General features: G+C 35.8%; 1 protein-coding gene across 9 annotated transcripts in view; it reads right to left on the bottom strand.

The window, feature by feature from the left end:
• Dmd (dystrophin) overlaps positions 1 to 20,168 on the bottom strand; it is a 2,040,854-nt gene that overhangs the window by 482,102 nt on the left and 1,538,584 nt on the right. For all 9 annotated transcript variants that reach the window (XM_070040660.1, XM_070040663.1, XM_070040664.1 and 6 more), the window contains one exon: positions 5,733 to 5,922. In XM_070040660.1, coding sequence (XP_069896761.1) covers positions 5,733 to 5,922 — 190 coding nt within the window. The remainder of the gene's footprint in view (positions 1 to 5,732; positions 5,923 to 20,168) is intronic.

Raw genomic sequence — 20,168 nt, 5'->3', positions numbered from 1 at the left:
TACAGGTGGGAATATCATGGTCTAAAACTAGCTTTTGAGAAAGCATGAGACCCCATCTGAAAAACAAGTTAAGAAAGGTTTGGAATGTGCTGAAGTGTTTGTACTTATAAGGCCTTGAGTTCAAACACTAGTATGCCCAAATACATGTACACACAGGTGTGTGCAAACACATGTCATTCTGATTAGCCAGAAGATGACATTTTTAAAAAGTAGAACATAGTGGAAAATCACAATATGCACACTTTCTAGGGTAATATTTGCATTTATCTTTCAGTGATTTTATAAATAAGTGTACTGGTTTCAAGGTAGATATAAAAACCTGCCTGAGAAAGGTAAAGGAAAAATGACTGTTGAGGAAGCAGAAGTATGTCCAATAACCAGTACATTCTTATGAAGTAAATTATTTAAAACTTGTTTTTGAACATCTTGGGCCTGTGCTTGAATGCTGAGTTGGTGTAGAGTAATGGATAGGATTAGATTAATAGAAGACCAGATGATCAAACTGAAGATCAAATACTGACTCTTCCATATATAGATGTGTGACATTACAAGAAGTTAACTAACCTTTCAACGTTTTCATTTATCATCTCTATTAAGGGTTTGCTGACATTATACCATGCAGGCAAAGCACTTAGCACACATTGCTTGGCTCCAACTATTAAAAGGGTTAAATATGAATATTATCCATCTGAATAACTGATTAAATACATAATGTTTTTAATTCCAGAAAAGTAATTTTTATTGTGAGAGGGTTTGATTTCACATAATGATCATTATAATCTGGAGTGTTAAAAATTCAAATTAGTTAATTTTCAAGAAAGTAATAATAAATAAATTACCTTAATTCAGCTCACTTACACTGATAATCAAAATAACAATATAGTATCATGGATTTTGGTGAGAACAATATTAGGAATTGAAAATAAAAATTACTTGGCCAATTATAAAATGTGCAAATATTCACCTTATTATTTAATGTAACTTTGATCCATTGATGCTTAAGAGGGAAACATTAGCTTTACAGCTTCAGTTTGACTTTTGTCTAATGGTAATTCATAACATTAATTAGGACCTTTCACTTAAAGAAAGCATTTCTCAACATACTTTTATATTTATTGCCTTCTAGGATCCTCACAAAATCTCTATGAAGAATAAAAGACAATGGTTATTGGGTGCTATTAAAATTGACTTTTCAATATGCCAATGTCTTCCTACCTACGGCTATAGAAATAAAATTACAGAATCCAACAGCTGAATGACAAAGTTATTACACTTAGTGCTTCCTTTATATCAATCCAGATAACTGCCTAATGAAATGGGAAAATCTAGCAAAGGACGTATAAAGGTTTTAATACATTCAACTAATATTTCTCCATGTTTTCATAGGTATAAAACCATGGCAACATGGTCCAGAATGCTACAATGTTTATGAGCAATAGTCAAAAGACTAATCATAGAAATACTGTATGATATAGCAAGACTATTCTTTAGCATTTATCTGAATGGATGTCTGTCAGAATACAATAGAGACACTTGCATACCCATGTTTCTTGTATCACTATTCACAGTAGTTAAGTTATTGAATAAGCATAGATGACCTTCAGTTGATCCGTGGATAAGGAAAATGTGATATATATGAGTATTATTCAGCCATACTGAAGAATAAACATATGACTTTGTCAGATAAATAGACAGAGTGAAGTAAGTCAGATTCAGAAGGACAATGATTACAGGTTTTTTCTCTCATGTACAACCTAGAATTGCCTAAGATAGATAGATAGATAGATAGATAGATAGATAGATAGATAGATAGATAGATAGATAGAGACGTGCATACATACATATATGTGTACATGCATACATGCATGCATACATACATACATACAAAAGCATGAGTGTAATTGAGGGGTTATCTGAGGATGAGGGAGAGAGAGGAGTTGAGACAACGATGGGAATGAACTCTACAATGTACAGTATTTTTGTGTGTGAAATATCACCCTGAAATTCTGGAATTGGAGAAGTATCAGAAATCAAATACATCAGAAATGTATCAGAAATCAAAAATAACTAGATTTATAAATCTACACAAAGGTACAATTCAGTTGCTCAAACCTCTCTCTGAGAATGTTGAATAGAATAGAATTTTTATAAAGGGGGAATATGAGAAGAGTTATCAGTAAGATCTATGAAATTAATGAAGGCAGTGCATTGAATGATATAGCCTGAGGCATGATCGAGCTCACAGATGAAGGAATTTCAAATATTAATTGCTTCTTAGCTCTTTGTGCTGAAAATAAGATCATAATTTTACCATTTTATGACCATCTTTTATCCACTATATCACACCTACATACCTTCTTTAGAAGCTGGCATTGCAATGAGTTCTCAGGGGTGCTTGGATTTAGTTAATATTTGCAGAACACGTGAACTTGCAAAGATGCAGGATCATTCTATTATCATTTAGTAACACAAGGTTTGCTTTTAGAACCTTGATTCATGAACATCTTTATCTCCTAACTGAAATTATTTTGGTCAGGAAAAGAATGAACTATAAATAAAGACCTTCACTTTGAGGATAAACTTTGTGATTTAAAAGTTCACTAGCATTGTTCAGTCTCTATAGGATATTTTATAAATGTTTATTGGCTTAAAATTCAAGTTATTATTAGAAGTAATAATATTGAAAAGAAAAATGTCTTCATCCTAAAGCAATGTCAATTAGTAGAATCTTCTTTTAACAGAAAACAGAAAACAACTGGATTTCCTAACATATAAGGAAACCCTAATGTGTTTCAGAGTGGAATTTATCAAGTTAATTTTATTCAGGAAGCATATATTCATGACACAAGTATGCTTATAGATTCTATGAATTATGATTAGTGCTAGGAGAATTAAATACCCAGTGAAGAGACTGATCATTAATAAGAAGAGAGAAGACTAATTAGAAAGAGCCAGTGTTCATATAAAGACCAATGAGCTCACAGTTATAGAGAAAGCATTCACCCTCTCTCACTAGCATTCATACAAAGTATGCTGTTGGGTGGAAAGATATACCAAAATCTTTTCAGAGATCTCTGGCTTTGTCTAGGATCTCACCACATTGCCTAGGAAAGCCCAGGCTCATGCAACTTTCCAGCCTCATACTCTGCAGTAGCTGGGACTACGCCTGTGAAACACTAGGTACAGCTTTTTAATTTTATTAAATGGGAACTATGCCTGCTATATGATATGAATAAATGAATACAGTACTAGGAGCTTCTTTAAAACAAAAGAAAAATACATACCATGATGTTTTTTTTCCTTCTTATGTATTAAAATTTTTCCTTTAACTTAAAGTAAAAATTTACAGAGGAGGTGGGGAGCCTAATAGCTCCATGAGCTGAAACAATCCAGTTTGACATTTCCGCTTGTGGCTTTTACCCACAGCTTCTTCACTCATATTTTATCAGTGGAAATAGATCATTAATAATAATCAGTAGTTCCAGTAGTTTATATTTTAACACATTTGGTCTAAATATAATTATTCAACCTAACCAAAATTCTGAATTGAATATAGGTGCTATTTCTATTTGGAAGATGTAGTTTAAACACCAGGTAATTGCAATTCATAGAAAACACAATGTTATTGGAGATAATAGGGGCAATCTCTTTGCTTAAAAATAATTTTGAAATCTTAATTAATGGTAGTATAGTTAAGGGAAAAAACATTGTATGAAGGATTTCAGGAATTTTAAGGGATTTTTTTTTATTAAGATAGGGGCTGTCTGTGTAGCCGAAGCTACTCTCCTGCCACGGCCTCCAAAGTGCTGGGATTACCCGTGTGCATCACTATACCTGGTTCTACAAAGGTTTTATATGGGTTTTAAGAACAAATACAGAGACTATTATGGTGGCACATGTCTGCAGTTCCAGTAGTCAAAAAGTTCGTGAAACAGATTATGAGAAAGAGGCCACCTTGGACTACCTAGTGAACTTGAACCCAGCATGGGTTATGTAACAAGACACAGTTTCACAAGTAATTAAGAAAACAAACAAATGAAATACAGTTTATCACATTTAAGCTGAGGCAGTAAAAAGCCCTTGCCATATTTTCAGAGTTTCTTTCTTCTGCCTCTAGTACTCAGAAAGTTATAGAAAAGGGTTCAATGTTTGTTGTGAGTTTTCATTGCACATTCTTACAAATATAAAACATATAAGATATGGTAGCTACATCTCTTCCCTTAATCAAATTCACGTGCTATTTTGAGAGGTTTATTAAATTCCTAATATTTAATTCAGTAACTAGGATATTCCTTTTTTTCTCAGTAATCTCCTGAAAAGTCCACATTACCAATCTTATATATCTACCATGGCAATGAAAAAAATATGAACTCATATATCAATTAAAATTCTACAGTGCCTTTATGAACATTTATAAGGTGAAATAAAATTTTATTTGTGAAACAGAATAAGCCAAATGAGTTGCAACAGCATAGTGTCTAACTTGTTATTCATCTGACAGGAAGGAAAAAAAAATCTCAATTTGCATTGTTTTTACATTCTATCACAAGCCATGGGAGATCTGTGCAAAGATAAAGTCTGGTATTGTTTCAGACAAATTACCTTCAAAGGTTCGGACAAATTTAGCATGCATTGTGGAGGAGCAAGTGGGGTTAGAGAAAGATGATAAGGCAAGAATGATGAATTGAAGATGCTATAAATCCTCACTGTCACCCACTCAATGCTCCAGAGGAACAAAGTAGATCAAATATCAAAACAAAGCAAAATGAAACAAAAGGCACAGGAGAACAAGCAGAGGGGAGGAAGAAACTTTGCTTGCTGTGATCTCATTTGGGGATTATGTGTTTAAGGTTGGATATACTCTTACTTCTTGGATTCTCAGTTTGAAAATATGAGAATAATCATTAGTTCACACATTCCTACTATTCTAACATATCAAACAATATCTGAAACACTAATAAAGTCTGATGTCAAATCAGACAACTAACTGTACACACATCGCCAAACTATGAGATTTCAAGAAAATTACATCCATTATTGAGGAAAAACCTTAGCAGTCGCCATGAACTGCACAGTATGACTGTCACAATGATACCATTTGAACAAAACTACCTGGAACTTCTGTTCTTACTGTTTTCGCAGATGGAACTTTATAGTAAGAATTTTTGTTTCTAGGAAAAACAATTGCCTGAAAATTGTCTGATCACTAACTATGACAAATTTAGCCATCTCATTTTTATTTTCACAGATCATGTTAGGAAGAAAACTACAAAATGCCAGATTAACATTTCAAAACGTATTTGAAAGTAATGAAGGGAAACTGATTCAGTTAGCAACGCTAAATAAAACAGACAATTCATACAGATGCTTTCCCTGTAAAATATTAAATAAACACTCAAAAATGGCAACCTCTTCAATTTAATAAACCAACCCCAAACTTATTTCTCTGTCTGAGCGAAGTTTCTGCTTGACCAAACCTCTAGTTTTATTTGCAAGTATTTTTTTTTGCTCAAAATATACATACTTTTTTTTTTAGAAGATCAGGGTATTAAACGGAATCATAAATGACTCTTCTTTCTCCTTCTGTCTTTTCCTTGCTCAAATGCAGAACTGTATCAGCCAGTATAAAACAAGTACTTTATTCTGTCCCCAGCTTATCAATTACGAGTATAAATGCTGAGAACTGTTGAAATGGATTCACCAGAGTGCTAAAGTGGAAACGCTTGACTTACTTGCCATTGTTTCATCAGCTCTCTGACTCCCTTGGAGTCCTCCAGAAGCCTCTCTTTATGGGTAGCATCCTGTAGAACATTGGCAGTTGTTTCAGCTTCTGTAAGCCATGCAAGAAACTTCTCCAGGTCCAGAGGGAACTGTTGCAGTAATCTCTGAGTTTCTTCCAAAGCAGCCTCTCGCTCACTCACCCTGCAAAGGAACAAATAGCTAAATGTAGTTCTCAAGTATTGGAATGGGGCCCCCAGTGAAGCCCAAAGACCAGGGATGAGTTCTTGCTCAAGTATTCCCTTTAAACAATAGCTAGAATGCTATTTACCATAATTTCATTGACCTCAAGGCACCTCCGTGGGAGAAGGCATGCAAGAATATCTATTAAAAACGAATAACCTTAGCCAGGCTCCAATGGTTCACCCCTATAATCTTACTCAGGAGGTTGAGATCTGAGGATAGAAGTTTGAAACTAACCCAGGAAGAAAAGTCCATGAGACTCTCATTTCCTATTAACCACCAAAAGGCTGGAGATAGAGCTGTGGCTCTAAGTGATCCAGTACCAGCCTTGAGCAAAAATGCTAAAGAACAGCAAGCACCTAGGCCTTGAGTTCAAGTCCCAGTACCAGTACGTGCATCTGCACGCATCCAAGCGTGCACGTGCACATGTATGAACTCGCACATGCACGTGCACGTGCACACACATATGCAAGCGGACTGGGCATGCACTTCAGTGATAGAGATCTTGTCTATCACATTCAAAGGTTTGAGTTCCAATCCCAGCAACACAAACAAAACTGAAAGAGATGGAAATAATAAAAAAATCATAACCAGGGTAACAATAACAAAATAAAATCCTAACAATCAAAACTAACCAGTCAAAATGTCAGATGTCTATAAATACCCTCTACAAACACACACACACACACACACACACACACACACACACACACACAGAACTTTGGACCTTTACAATTTCATATATGTGTATTAAAAATAAGTAATTTTTGTAGCTGTATAGTTTATGTTGGGCAATTTTGAAATCTTATTTTAATATGCTGCAAAAGTTGAAGCTAATCATTATATGTAAGTCCCTAAAGTCCCTCACCATCCCTATTTTTGATGTTTCCCTGAGGCAGGAAACAAAGATTAAATAGGCAATGAGAAAATTCAAGAGATTGCTAATCAAGAATTGAAGGTGAATAGTGTAGAGAGAAAAGGAGGAGTCATTGGAAAGCAAAAGGGAAAAAAGACTAACAAGGAAAAATCCCCACATTTTATAGAGACCATTGTCCAAAATATCACTTTGCATAGCACTAGGTTTGTTGGTACTATTGCTTTAGGTTGTTAGATCATCGCTTGATAGTCATTGAACTGAGAATATTGTCCAAAAGAAAAATGAAGTTTATTGGAAAAAGTAGGGACTTCAAAACCAGACAGGCCAGGGTTCAGTTCCCAATGTCTCTCACCAGTTATGTGACAGGAAAAGTTCCTAACCTCTCTGAATTTCTTTTTTTCTTTTCATAGCTACAATAGCTACTGCTGTGATGAGAATGTTGAATATGCCATATGTAATTCATTAGACTTACTCAAAAATGTTAGCTCCTTCTCCCACATCCCGTTGTTTCATTCCTCTAGTTTTAAGGATGAAAGAAATTCCCTAACGACATAAAAATCTAAAAACAATTTCCTAGGTTCTGATCACATATGTACTATATATATTGTGAATGTATACACATCGACCCTCAGCAAACATCCCCATAATAATAGCTCAGGAGGGAAAATTGTCTAAGGTACTAACAGTCCCATCTGAAAAGATTCAGGTAAATTTCGTCTGGAATGAGGAAATTAGTACTCTAGTTAAAAGCTTTATTTGTCTTCTATTACTACACAAACACTTGCTGGGATTAAACACAGCTAAAAATGGATGTTAAAAAATGGAACACTCCAATATGATACACACTGCTTGTTAAGATGTGATTGTCAATAATTATGCAAAACTGCAATTTATTTCAGCAGCAACTTTATCATGGGATGTGCAAACCAGGCAATAAACAACTCCTGCGGAGCCAGCAGCAGCAAAGCCCCTGGAAGAGCTGTTTATTCATCATGAGTGAGGTTTTTGCTGAGCACACAGTCTTTCACTGTGTAGTTTCAATGCTCACACTGGATAAAATCTTCTGCCTGCATTAACTGGTGGAGGGGAGAAGAAGTTTATGAGAATGCAGCTCTTGGGGAGAAAAAGTAGGCATTGCACGAAACTATTTATCAACCCTTAAATAAATGTTAATACCGAAGAGCTGAAAGGTAGCACCCATGTTCTGCTAGAGCAAAGAAGTTCAAGGGCTAATCTGCACTACTGGCTTTTCTAATTTGTTGACACACTATCATTCAAGGAGTAATACTGACATTGTCATCCATTTATCAGAATTTAAACATTCAGCACCATTGCCATGGCCCTGGAATCTTAATTTTACAACTGGGCATCAAGTTACAGGTTGAACCCCGGTTAACAGCCAACAACTTTTGACCCGCAATTGAGGTAATTTTATCCACTTCGTAGCAAGGCTTACTTTGTTTCTAGCTCCCAAATTTGAGATAGAAATAAACTGTCACATTCCAGAAGAGAAATGCAGGACTAGATACACATCAATGAATTTTTTAACATCAAATTTCAAACAGCAACAAAGGCACAGTATGAAACTCTCCTATGACAGAAGAGACAGATAGGTATTGTGTATTTTATTATTTGTATCATCTTCATGATGAGTGGCTCTCTGTGCATCTTAGTTCCTCTGTCCTTAAAGAAGAAACACCACTCACCTTCTGACTCTAGAGGTAGTAACCAGTAAATAAATTTCTAAGGGTCATTTGCAAAATGCAAAGCATACAAATCAGATAAAAGAGTTCTATCCACACAATGAGATTGTTTTTGGAAAGTTGGTTGCTTTGTAAATTAAGCCCTTGAGGGGAAAAAGTAAAATTTTCAAGATTGTAAGGCACTGATTTTCTTCAACAATAACCATTGGGTTTTAAATATTGATGACATCAAGCTGAAAAAATTTCTAATTTGTAAATACTTTAAAAAATCCAATGGCAACAACAGCAAAAATCTCTTCAAATCGGCTCTTTACAAACTTCTTTGCTCGTAGATGAAAGTGTTATTTACTGCTTGTGTATAGAGTTTTGTAGACAACAACCTTTCTCCTGGGTTCAATGCATGTACACTGAATCCTTAAATTTTAATTGTGCCAAGTCTAGACTAGAAATGAGTCAAGAGTATTTAATTTACATATTTCTGCATTCAAAAGAGCCCTAAATATATCTCATAGTTTTTAATTTTCCTCAACCATATGGCTTTGAATGGTTTATGTGATAAATAAAAATACAAAAATAATGAAAATCATAAGGAATAAAAGATTGGTTTTGAATAAAACAAAAGGGCATGTATATGGACTACTTTTAATACTTTTGTCTAGGTTATTAAACTATATGAACCCTGGAGAAAATGTGGTTGAATTTTAAAGGCAACAATGACTAGATATTAGATATAGTAATAATGCTTTAAAATAGAATATACTGTATTGGCTAAGTATCTTTTATATAACAAAGTTTAACCATCAGTTACTCTAGCTTTATAATGCACAAAAATAGCTGAACTTGGTAGAGTTAGACATGTTATGATTTGATAAGTTTTTTATTCTATTCATAAGGTTCTCTGCTCTATTCCCCATTTATAAATAAGGTAGAATGGAACAATGGTTTTCAAATTAGGCCCAATGACCAGTGGCAGAAGCCTCATAAGGGATGACATATTAATAAAGCAAATTCTCATGCTTCAAGAAAGACTTCCTGAATCAGAAATCCTGTGGGTCAAGTCTGGTACATTGACTTTCAACAAACATTCCAGGCATTTCCAACATATCTTACAGTTTGAGAATCACTGCTGCTGGCAACAAAACTTTGAGACCTACTCTGCAGAAGGATGCTGTGCTGTGCTGCTCAGATCTGTTCTAGACTGAAACTTTTCTTGCCTCAGCTGCTGGCTGATAGTCTTCACCTGTCAGCATTATTTGAGACTTGGCCTCAGTTAAAGAGAGCTGCCTAGTGCAAAGTTGCCCTCTTTCATTTCCAAAGCAGGCTGTGCCCATGGACTGGCACAGGTCTAATGTGTGGGTTATAATTGCCTATCTCCCTTGCTCCAACTCAGGTCAGTTCTGCTGGGCTCCCCTAACTCTTTATAGAGGAGGAGGGCATGTTAATCGTACTGTGGTGAGATCAGCACAGAAGCTTGGCTTCTACTTTTGCCCTATCTGGTTCCCTTTCCTCATTTCTTCTCACAGGTGTTTAGTCTGAGAGCAGTCTCCAATAAAATTTCTGGACATTAATTACTTTCACAGAACTTGGATCCTGGGAAACCTGACCTGCTCGTGTCATGGTAAATAATTCCTTATGCTCAAGGAATGCATGTGAAGAACTATGCATTCATCTGCACTGACTGTGATCTCCAAAAGAGATAGGATGGACACTCTTCAAACTCAGCAATTGTGAACTAAGGCCTACCATACTTCTGGTTTTTCTCTAAGGAGATTTATCAATAACAGAGATTGGTATTATTACAAGTTATTAAGAATCTGTCAAAGTGCTAGAGTTAGGAAGTTTAATATAAACCTACACATGCCCAAGAAGGTGTTCATTCAGATAGAACTGTGCACGAAGGTTGTAAATCACTGAAAGCTGAGCATCTCCATTTTCTTTCAAAGAACTAATTATTAATAAACTCAGGATAAGTAAACTCTGATCTCTCTCCCTCTCTCTCTCTCTCTCTCTCTCTCTCTCTCTCTCTCTCTCTCTCTCTCTCTCTCTCTCTCTCTCTCTCACACACACACACACACACACACACACACACACACAGACCATGGTGTCTTGGAAAAAATTTTCTAAGCCTAATTTAGATTTCCTACGAAGTTCAAATCATCCACATCTTACAGTTCAACCAAGTACATAATTGCTAGAAAAGAGAAAAGGAAACTTGCTACTTTGTAAAGTTAGGCTGGAAAGCTCTCAATATACAGATAATAGTCTACCATTAGATATCTAGATGGAAAATAGTCTCTTAGTGCATTATATTGCAGATTTATAAGTGTATGCATAACAAAACAACAGTAATAAACACACTGAATTCTTTTTAGGGAAAAATGTGGCCAAATCTATTATGGAAAGTTCTTTGGGCCAAATACTTATGTAAGTCTCAAAAGTTGAGGAAATTCATAGCACTCAGCCTTCTACTAAATAATACTTCCATCTGTGTCCTGTATCTTCATGGAGTAACTGAGTAAAATTCTCAAAATCTTTCTTTCCTACTTTATCTGCACTTCCATTACTATGATATCCTATGAAATTTTTATGGAAAGGATTTCAGGATCATGGTTTTTGTCCTTTTTTATGTGCAAGAATAATCACCTTACCAGTGCCTGATCTTTAAACATTACTCAAAGGGCCAGTTCTAACCTGTTAAGTTAATGGTCTCTATATAGTCCCTATGAGTTTTTTTAATAATTAAGTTACATTTTGTTGTTTAAAAAACCAAAATTGTATTTATTGCACTGTACTTTGTTTCCTACAGTTTGCTTTCCTTTTACTTGATATACTTTCAGCTAGATGTTTTGTTCTTTCCCAATGACTCAGTTTCTATTTTATTTTTATTTATTTATTTATTTTATTTTTTGTGCCAATGACTCAGTTTCTAAACAGCTTATATTTAATTATGAATTTCATTCCTTTTACCACATGCCTATTATCACCTCATTAATAAATTAATACATGCATATATTTTATGCCTGTTATGTGCCTGGATGATAATGGTGACACAGAATTTAAAAAGAAGTAGAACTTGCCTTTTAACATATTCAGGTTTGATAGAAGAGACAAATAGTAAACATTTATCTATAGTTACAATGTTCTTATAAACAATCTGTACTACTACCAGTACCTCAAATCTGTGACGTATCACACTGTACTCATGAATTTCTACCTCAATTTGCTTAACAAGTGATAGATGGATCTTCAACATTTTTGTATTTTCCTATTAACAAAATGGAAAGAATCTAGTTGAGCTTTATCTCAAAGCATAATGATGGATGCGCAGTATGAGTTTTACTAATTGAATTAATTTTCATAAAAATAAGGAACCTAGATAAAGTCATGCACGTGATGGCTGCTTGCATTTTGCTGTTGGAAAATGTGATTCTGAGAGAACTGTAATGACTTCCCAAGGTTGTACACAAATGACAGCACTGGGATTATATACTTTACATACTAAAAAAAGAGAAGTGTTTCTAACTCTGAGGACAAATATTGGTGTCCATTTCTCTCAGATATATTCGTTGTAGTCAAAGAAAAGTATAAAGAAGGTTAACCATGCTACGGAGTCCTGACATTCATTGTGACCTCTTGTCACTTTAACATTAGCAGGATTGTTGAAACATACAAATACATACACATATAGAAAAACATATATGAAAATATTATACTACCCCCAGTATAGAAGAAAATACCTAGTTGGTCTTTGATTTGAAATTAAAAAAAACATTTTCAATGCAAATTTACTGGCTTGCTGTTCACTCATTTATGAACTGAAGAGGTTTTCATCCCTTCTCTCCTGAGGTCTGGTGGTAAATTACTCCAACTCTCCAGAGTTAATTGAGAACCATGACCTAAATGTTTCCCAAGTATTGCTGATTAGTTCTCAGAAAACTTATTCCCATCTTTCTTCACCCCAGACAGCACAGGATGACTTTTTAACACATACAAGTAGCAACATACTTGCATGAAAAATAGATTAATCCTGCAAAGATAAACCACAGCTTTGAACTTATCTGTGTCAACTTCAATGATACAGACATTTTGGTTTAGAAAATCACCTAGATTTTACCATCAGGTGGAAACAGGATGTAAGCATTATCAGTCGTATAAAGAATTTAACTTATAAATTGTATTAAAATGATATTTGAAAATATATCATTAAAGGGACAACCATATTATGTCATTTACCTGGAACAATTGAGATATTTCTGAAAAGAAAGTATCAGGAAAATCAGATGAAATCTTATTTTTGCATTACTCACTTTCTCTATCATAAATCATTGAGAAAAATTAGTTGTTGAAAAAAATGTACACAATATTGTGAGCAGATAAAATCATTTGTATGTTTTTGTTTTGTATTTTTAAGGAATTAAAAATATATTTTATAACTTTATACTGCTATAAAGCCAAAAGGTACTATTAAGGGGGTTGAAATATAATGTTGGGAGTAATTGATTACATTTGATTTGATTCATATATAGATACTCAAGATATCATCTTAAACCTTATGCAATAGAATCTTTAGAAAAAGTGGAGCTGGTGCTACCTTTCAGATATATTGAAACTTGGATCAGGGTCGAACTTGTAGTTTGCAAAAAACTTCTATTCTGGTCTAAATAAATTCTCAATGGTTTAAATAATGTGAACTTTTAAGTTGGTTTCAGTCACTTGCAATGCTAATTTCATTCAAAGCTGTATTTCCTAATGGTGACAGATCAAAATGAGTAGCTTCTTATCTGAAAGGATATATAGAAACAATATAGAAAGCAATTTTAAAAAAGCATGCCCAGGATTATCTCTTGTAAATCTCATAATACTGTGCACTCAAGCAAATATACATACTCATCTACACTAATTTACAGGAAAACAGAACTGTGGATACATGATAATCTGAAGACAGCAAGACTGGCAGGTCCAATTTTCTAAGATCAAAAGGCAAACACATAGCACATTCACTTAAAAGGACAGAAGTAGCTAAAACCATCATTAGCAAACAAATTGAACTCATATCAGAATTCTAGTAGAGGAATTTCAGTGGAACTATCAATATTTTCATAATTCCTGATAAGAACTTAGAGCTATGGTGTCTTTGACTTTTATCTAGTTTCTTTTTTCTTTTTTTTTTGTTGGTCATGGGGCTTGAACTCTGGGCCTGGGTGCTGTCCCTGTGCTCTTCAGCTCAGGGCGAGAGCTCTACCGCTTGAGCCACAGCACCACTTCTGGTTTTCTAATGGTTTATTGGAGATAAGAGTCTCACGGACTTTCCTGCCCGGGCTGGCTTTGAACCGCGATCCTCAGATCTCAGCCTCCTGAGTAGCTAGGATTACAGGCGTGAACCACTGGCAACTGGCTCTAAGTTTCTTACACTGCACTCTTTCATGGTTAAAAACAAATTCTGAAAGAGCTTTATATATTCAACAATTACTGTGATAATACTTTGTATTGAAATGATAGTTTTTCAGTTTGCAGGCTCTTTCACAGATATCATCTCCTCTGATACTTTAAATAGCTTGACAAGGCTAGTAGGGTAAGTTGTTATTATTCTGAACAGTTTATAGATGAGAAAGTGACCTTCAGGGAGGCTGAGCAAGTTTCCAAAATAAGTGGCAAAAACTGAAACACCTTACCTATGTTGTTGCACTAAAAGATGCTGTCTCTCAAGGGACACTTGCCAATCTCCTTCTGAAGAACCCATACCGGATATTAATATATTACTAATCTCAGAAGTCTTTGTTTTGGTGTACTTGCTTGCCAGATTTTTGGCTGACGGCATACTCTTCTGAGAAATAAATTTTAATTTGCTGAGACAATTCTATCTTTTTTTAAAATAAGTTTTTATTGTGAAAATACTGTTCATAGGGATTACAATTACATGAGCAAAGTAATGAGTACATTTCTTATCAAGCATTGTTGTCTCCTCCTGTTTTTCCCCTACCATCCTTTCCTTCCCATCTTGTATCTATCATTGTGACTCCAATGGTTGTAAGAGAGCATGTTTATTACAATTTGGGGGCTCATCCAGATCTTTCCATCCAAGAGAGGTAATCAAGAGCTCTTTTCCCCAAGGGAGATGTGTCCCTCTGCCTTGTTGTGAAGGCCCTAGAGTATTGGGTGGCCAGTACTTTTGGACTGGAAATTTAGCTGAGGCCTGATTTCTCTCATCAATATGGAGAAAGGGACCTCTAGCAAGTACTGCAGTGACCAAGCCATTGTGCACAAACCAAGGCAAGAGTCAAGATGATTGATCAGTAAAGTATTCCTTGGTAGTCAGGGAGTGAGAATCTAGTTTGCAAGACATGTCCAGCCTTGGAATATTAATCCCTTACTTGACAAGGCATCTCCAGGTTTTGGTGTATAAGATATCTCCAGTAAGTAGGACTGAGTGCAAGATTTTGCAAGAAATTTCCAGTAGGGGAGTTTAAGCACAACAGGGGTATTCAAGAAATCAATCTAGGGTTGTGCAAGAAATCTATCTCCAGTAATGGGGTTGTGAGTACAACAGGGGTGCACAAAAGATCTCTAATAGGGGGGATTGAGTGCACAGGACAAGTCGAAGTTCAGCTGAAATTGACAAAACAGGCCCCATGGATAGACTCTGACTTTACCACTCAGGAAGAGGCTCCCCTAGAGGATGTGGGCAGAGCCATTGGGGAGCATAAGGTATGTGTGATATTCTCAGAGTGTACTCTAGTAAAGCTGGTGGCAGAGGGAGGTTTAACTTGAAAAACAGGCTTAAAGGGACCACTTCAAGGAGGGAGAAATCCAGATTTCAAATTGATGGTCTCCTTTATCTGTGCTTGTTTTTTGGTCTCCTCTCTTTGAAAGCCAATGATAAGCTCCTCCAAAATCTTGTGTGCAGCATTTCCTCAGCCCTATCATCCCTCTAGGCAACATGATTGCTGGCCCAGACTCTATATCTTGAGTTCCCCAATACCAATACAAGCTTAAAGATTACATCCTGATCAAGACTTGGAAGAAAAAGAAACTCACACTGCTTTAGGAGGGACCTCATCAAATGTTACTTACCACAGAAAGGACAGCACATACTACAGAAAAAAGTGGAATTACTGCATTTGGATAACATGAACCCCTAAAGGAATACAGTAGTCTTCCAGACCTGAAAAAGTCAAATGACTATAAAAAGATTGATGTGAGCTGAGTACTGGTGGCTTATGCCTGTAATCATAGCTACTCAGGAGGCTGAGATCAGAGGATCATGGTTTGAAGCCAGCCCAGGCATAAAAGTCCCTGTGAGACTCTTACCTCTTATTCCCAATTAACCACTCAAAAACTGGAAGTAGGGCTGTGACTCAAGTGGTAGAGCACTAGCCTTGAGCACAAAGAGGCTCAGGAACAGTGCCCAGGCCCCAAGTTCAAGCTCCAGTACTGACAAAAAAGACTGATGTGGTTGTTGGTGGGTGGTTGTTACTATTTCTCTTCCTCCAAGGAAGCTGTCTTACAACTGGAAAGGTATGGGTTTAAAAAATTCTTTCCAAGGTTAGATTTTACATGTATGTATGCATCCCAAATTTAAATTACCAAAGGGCACTTAATCCACTCCACTCTGGTAGGAAGGATGTGGAATTGTCAATTAACAATAATCAGTGGTGTGCAACAGGGGTTAATATCGATAATTAAAAAAACAGAAAGCCGGAAGTGGCACTGTGGCTCAAGTGGTAAAGTGGTAGCTTTGAGCTGAAGAGCTGAGGCACAGTGCCCAGGCCCAGAGTTCAGGCCCAGGACTGACCAAAAAAAAAAAAAAAAACTAACCCCTTGGTCATTCTATGGCTGAAGATCCATCTGTGTTTAGGTATTATGAGCTAAGAATTTCTTACCAGCATTCCCAATCTAGTAGGAAAATTCTGTTGAAAATGAATGGGGACAAGTTGGGCACTGGTGCCCCACACCTGTAATCCTAACTACTCAGGAGGCTCAGATTTGAGGATCTCAGTTTGAAGCCAGCCAGGACAGGAAAGTCTGTGAGATTTTCATCTCCAACTAAGTCACAGAAAAAGCCAGAAGGGGCGCTATGGCTCAAGTGATAGAGTGGTAGCCTTGAGCAAAAGAAGCTCAGGGTCAGTATGCAGGTCCTGAGTTCAAGCCTCAGGACTGTCGGATCCCCCCCCCCCAAAAATCAATGGAGTCTTCTATTATGGGGCCCTCAGATGGTCATTTTGAGGTAATTATAGTGGGGGTAAAAGATTTAAGACAGGTCATAGTGGTTGAAAATGAGTATGGTGGAACAAATTCCTATTTTACACATGTGGGACAGGTAGGCCAAGACCTCGGATTGTCCCTTTCTCCCTGGGATGGACCACAGGGATGAACCACAAATCCTGCCAGCAGGGCATGCATGATAGCCCTCTTCTAAGATGAGATGGCTTGGGGCAACAAGTCCTGAAGGACAATGTCACTACTCTATCTTGTGGTCAATTAAAGCCACCTCCATTGGTTAAGTCACTGTCCCACAGCTCTTAACTCCATCCTCATGCCTCTCTAGGCAGGGTGACAGAAGTCCAATCTCAGGGAAATATATCTGGTACAGAAAAAGCTTGTCTTTGAGGAGATAGAAATTCATCTGCTCTCACCATTGCTACCAGTGCCTGGTTGAATTGTGGGGGACTTTTGGTTGAGGTTTTCTGGTCAAAAAGAACAGAACCTGTACTTTGGTTCAATTGGCTATCCCTTCCTGGGATTTCAAAAACCAAAGCTCTCTTCAACAACAGACAAAACCTAGTCCTCAATGTCAGTGGGTCATTTGACCTCCAGGTTTACATTGATGTCATCAGGGTCCAATAAGGAGTTTCTAATAAATCTAAGGTCAGGAATAATTAATCCCTCTAGCAAGATGACATAGGAAAATTTGAGGGCTCCTAATATTATTCTATCAGAAAAGAGAAGGTATGTGTCCTAACTAGTAGCTTTCATCCCCAATAATAAGGACATGGGTGAGACCATAAACTAAAAATTTAGAGGGAAATGGCTGAATGTTGACCTTGGTTCTAATGCCCCTCATTATTGTGATTGAAACAATGTAATTGGATACTGTGGTAATAATTCCTATGGAGACTATGTTAAAAGAGTTTAATGGAAAGACCAGAAAATTAAAAAAGGGAGAAAAACTCTTTTTCATCACAGTGTCTTGCTTCAAGGTTCCTGTTTTGACCTGGTGGCTTAGTTCTTGCTGGGGAAAAGAGGACCTGCCCTGGGATAAGAAAGGATTTGTAAAATGGAACAAGAGCCTTTGTTTTGTGTGATTATTATATACTTAGATCACAATGTCTACATGTGTAGACAAAAGAAATTATGATTCCCTTTTTTAATCATCTTCACCTGCCATCTAAGAGACCTGTTAGAATGAACATCATACTTTGGGACTCAAGGTAGGCATGAACATTTTATTGAAATGAAGCATTTCAATTATTATGAAGAGAGAGAAAAATCTACTATGGTCGATAACAAAAATATAAAATAATCCCAACCTTCATTTGAGAAAAAAGAACATTCTACTAATAAAATTGTGCCCTTCTGGTGATGAACTTAAGAAAATGTCTGTTAATACTAAAGAGATTACCTAGAAGTCTATGTATATTGTAAAAAGATTTACAAATTATCTTATGTGGAAAAATTGTCTTACATGAAAATCAAACACTTCATATACTTCTTTCTTAGAAGTTTTAGAGTAAAATGAATACATTTTATAAGAATTGTCCTACTTTTAATTTTATTTTAATGGCTCATATATGATTTACAAGACAAGACGTAGGATTACAAATAGCTTGAGCTAATTAAAACTTATCAAAATAAAGATTTAAAGGTTCTTGCTTTCTTACTTTTCATTACTAGAGGGAAATAGCACTTGAAAGACTTTGATACTTTGAAATGCATTGATGGACCTTAAAAATCAATTAAAATTTATGAAGAACAGTCATAAATTAAGGATTTATATTTTCAATTAGTATAACACTAAAGGAATGAATCTGAGAGCTGCACCTGGTTTCAAGAATTCTGTACCCTAAGAATTAATTACTTTTTAAAACTTTTTCTTCATCATCATCATCACCATCATCTCATCATCATCATCATCATCAGCAGCAGCAGCAGCATCACCTTACTCTAAATTCCTGAAGGGCAGGGATTTATAGCAGTTGCTGGCATTTATTAAATATGCAATGCACTTGCTTAAAATCAATAAATCTACTGTGAGTTAGATACAAGTTCTAAAAATGAGCTCAAAGTTTTAGGAAAAAAATCTTGAAATTATTTCTTGATGTTAATGTGTTGAATAATATTTCTGTCTGTATAGAGTGTTAAAGTTTATACATTGCTTTCATATAAATTACTTTAATCAATACAATGAATTTGTAGATGTTATCTTTGTAAACAAAAAACTATAATAAGCTATTGTTTAGTTATAACTAAGATATTTCAATAGGAATGAGCAATTCTCTGACCAATATTTTTTATTGTAAAAATACCATACAGAAGGGCTACAATTACATGGGCAAGATAATGAGTACATTTCTTATCAAGCATTGTTGCCTCCTCATTTGTTTCCCCTTACCATCTCTTCCCACCTCCCCACTACTGCCCCCTCCACCCCCATGCCAAAGTTGTAAAGTTCGTTTATCGACATAATGTCTTGTACATCTCATTGTTGCGATGGGTCCACCTGTATCCCTATTTAAACAATTTGTTTTTTTCCCTTCCCCTCCACAAATTATACCAACATCAAATACAGTGAAAACAGGGGTTTTAATGTGGGGGAGGGACATACAAAGCAACAAAGAAATCATCTTATAAATATGTTAGAAACAATAGCAAGAAATGAAAAATATTTGAGTCCTTATCTTGGGGTTCATTTCATCTAACATCAACTTATCTGACCTTTTCTGTTTGTCTCAGACATATACTAGTTATTGCAAATAAGGGAAACCATGGGACCTATGTTCCTTTGGGCCTGGCTTACTTCACTTAATATAATTTTTTCCAAGTCTTTACCTAGCCATAAAAGAAATGCAAATCAAAACAACATTGAGATACCACCTCACCCCAGTTAGAATAGCTATAATCAAGAACTCTAATAACAACAGAAGCTGGAGGGGATGTGGACAGAAGGGAACCTTACTGCATTGTTGGTGGGAGGGTAAACTTGTTCAACCACTTTGGAAAGTAGTATGGAGGTTCCTCAAAAGACTCCACATAGAGCTCCCCTATGACCCAGCAATCCCACTTTTGGACATTTACCCGAATGATCACAAACAAGACCTTTCTAAAGCTACCAGCACAACTATATTTATTGCAGCACTATTTACCATAGCTCTGACCAATATTGTATTTTGTTTGGGGAAGTAATTTGTATCTTCTCTTTATAATGTTAGCACTGAAAGTGAGGTGGTGGACAAGTGTGTGGAGCAGTACATGTATATTTAGTCATCGATGACTGAATTTCTGTTACTTTTATATGAAAAGTTAATGTATTTTCTATAGAATTTATAAACTGAACTTCTGCAAAGAATGCCTATTCAAGAATAGGTGTCTTGAAAAACAGAAAGCATAAAAACTAACATCTGTCCAAATGA

This window comes from Dipodomys merriami, unplaced genomic scaffold (assembly GCF_024711535.1).
Source record: "Dipodomys merriami isolate MVZ:Mamm:240054 unplaced genomic scaffold, mDipMer1.0.p SCAF_3, whole genome shotgun sequence".
Taxonomy (NCBI): domain Eukaryota; kingdom Metazoa; phylum Chordata; class Mammalia; order Rodentia; family Heteromyidae; genus Dipodomys; species Dipodomys merriami.
This window is presented reverse-complemented; position numbering and strand designations above follow the sequence as displayed.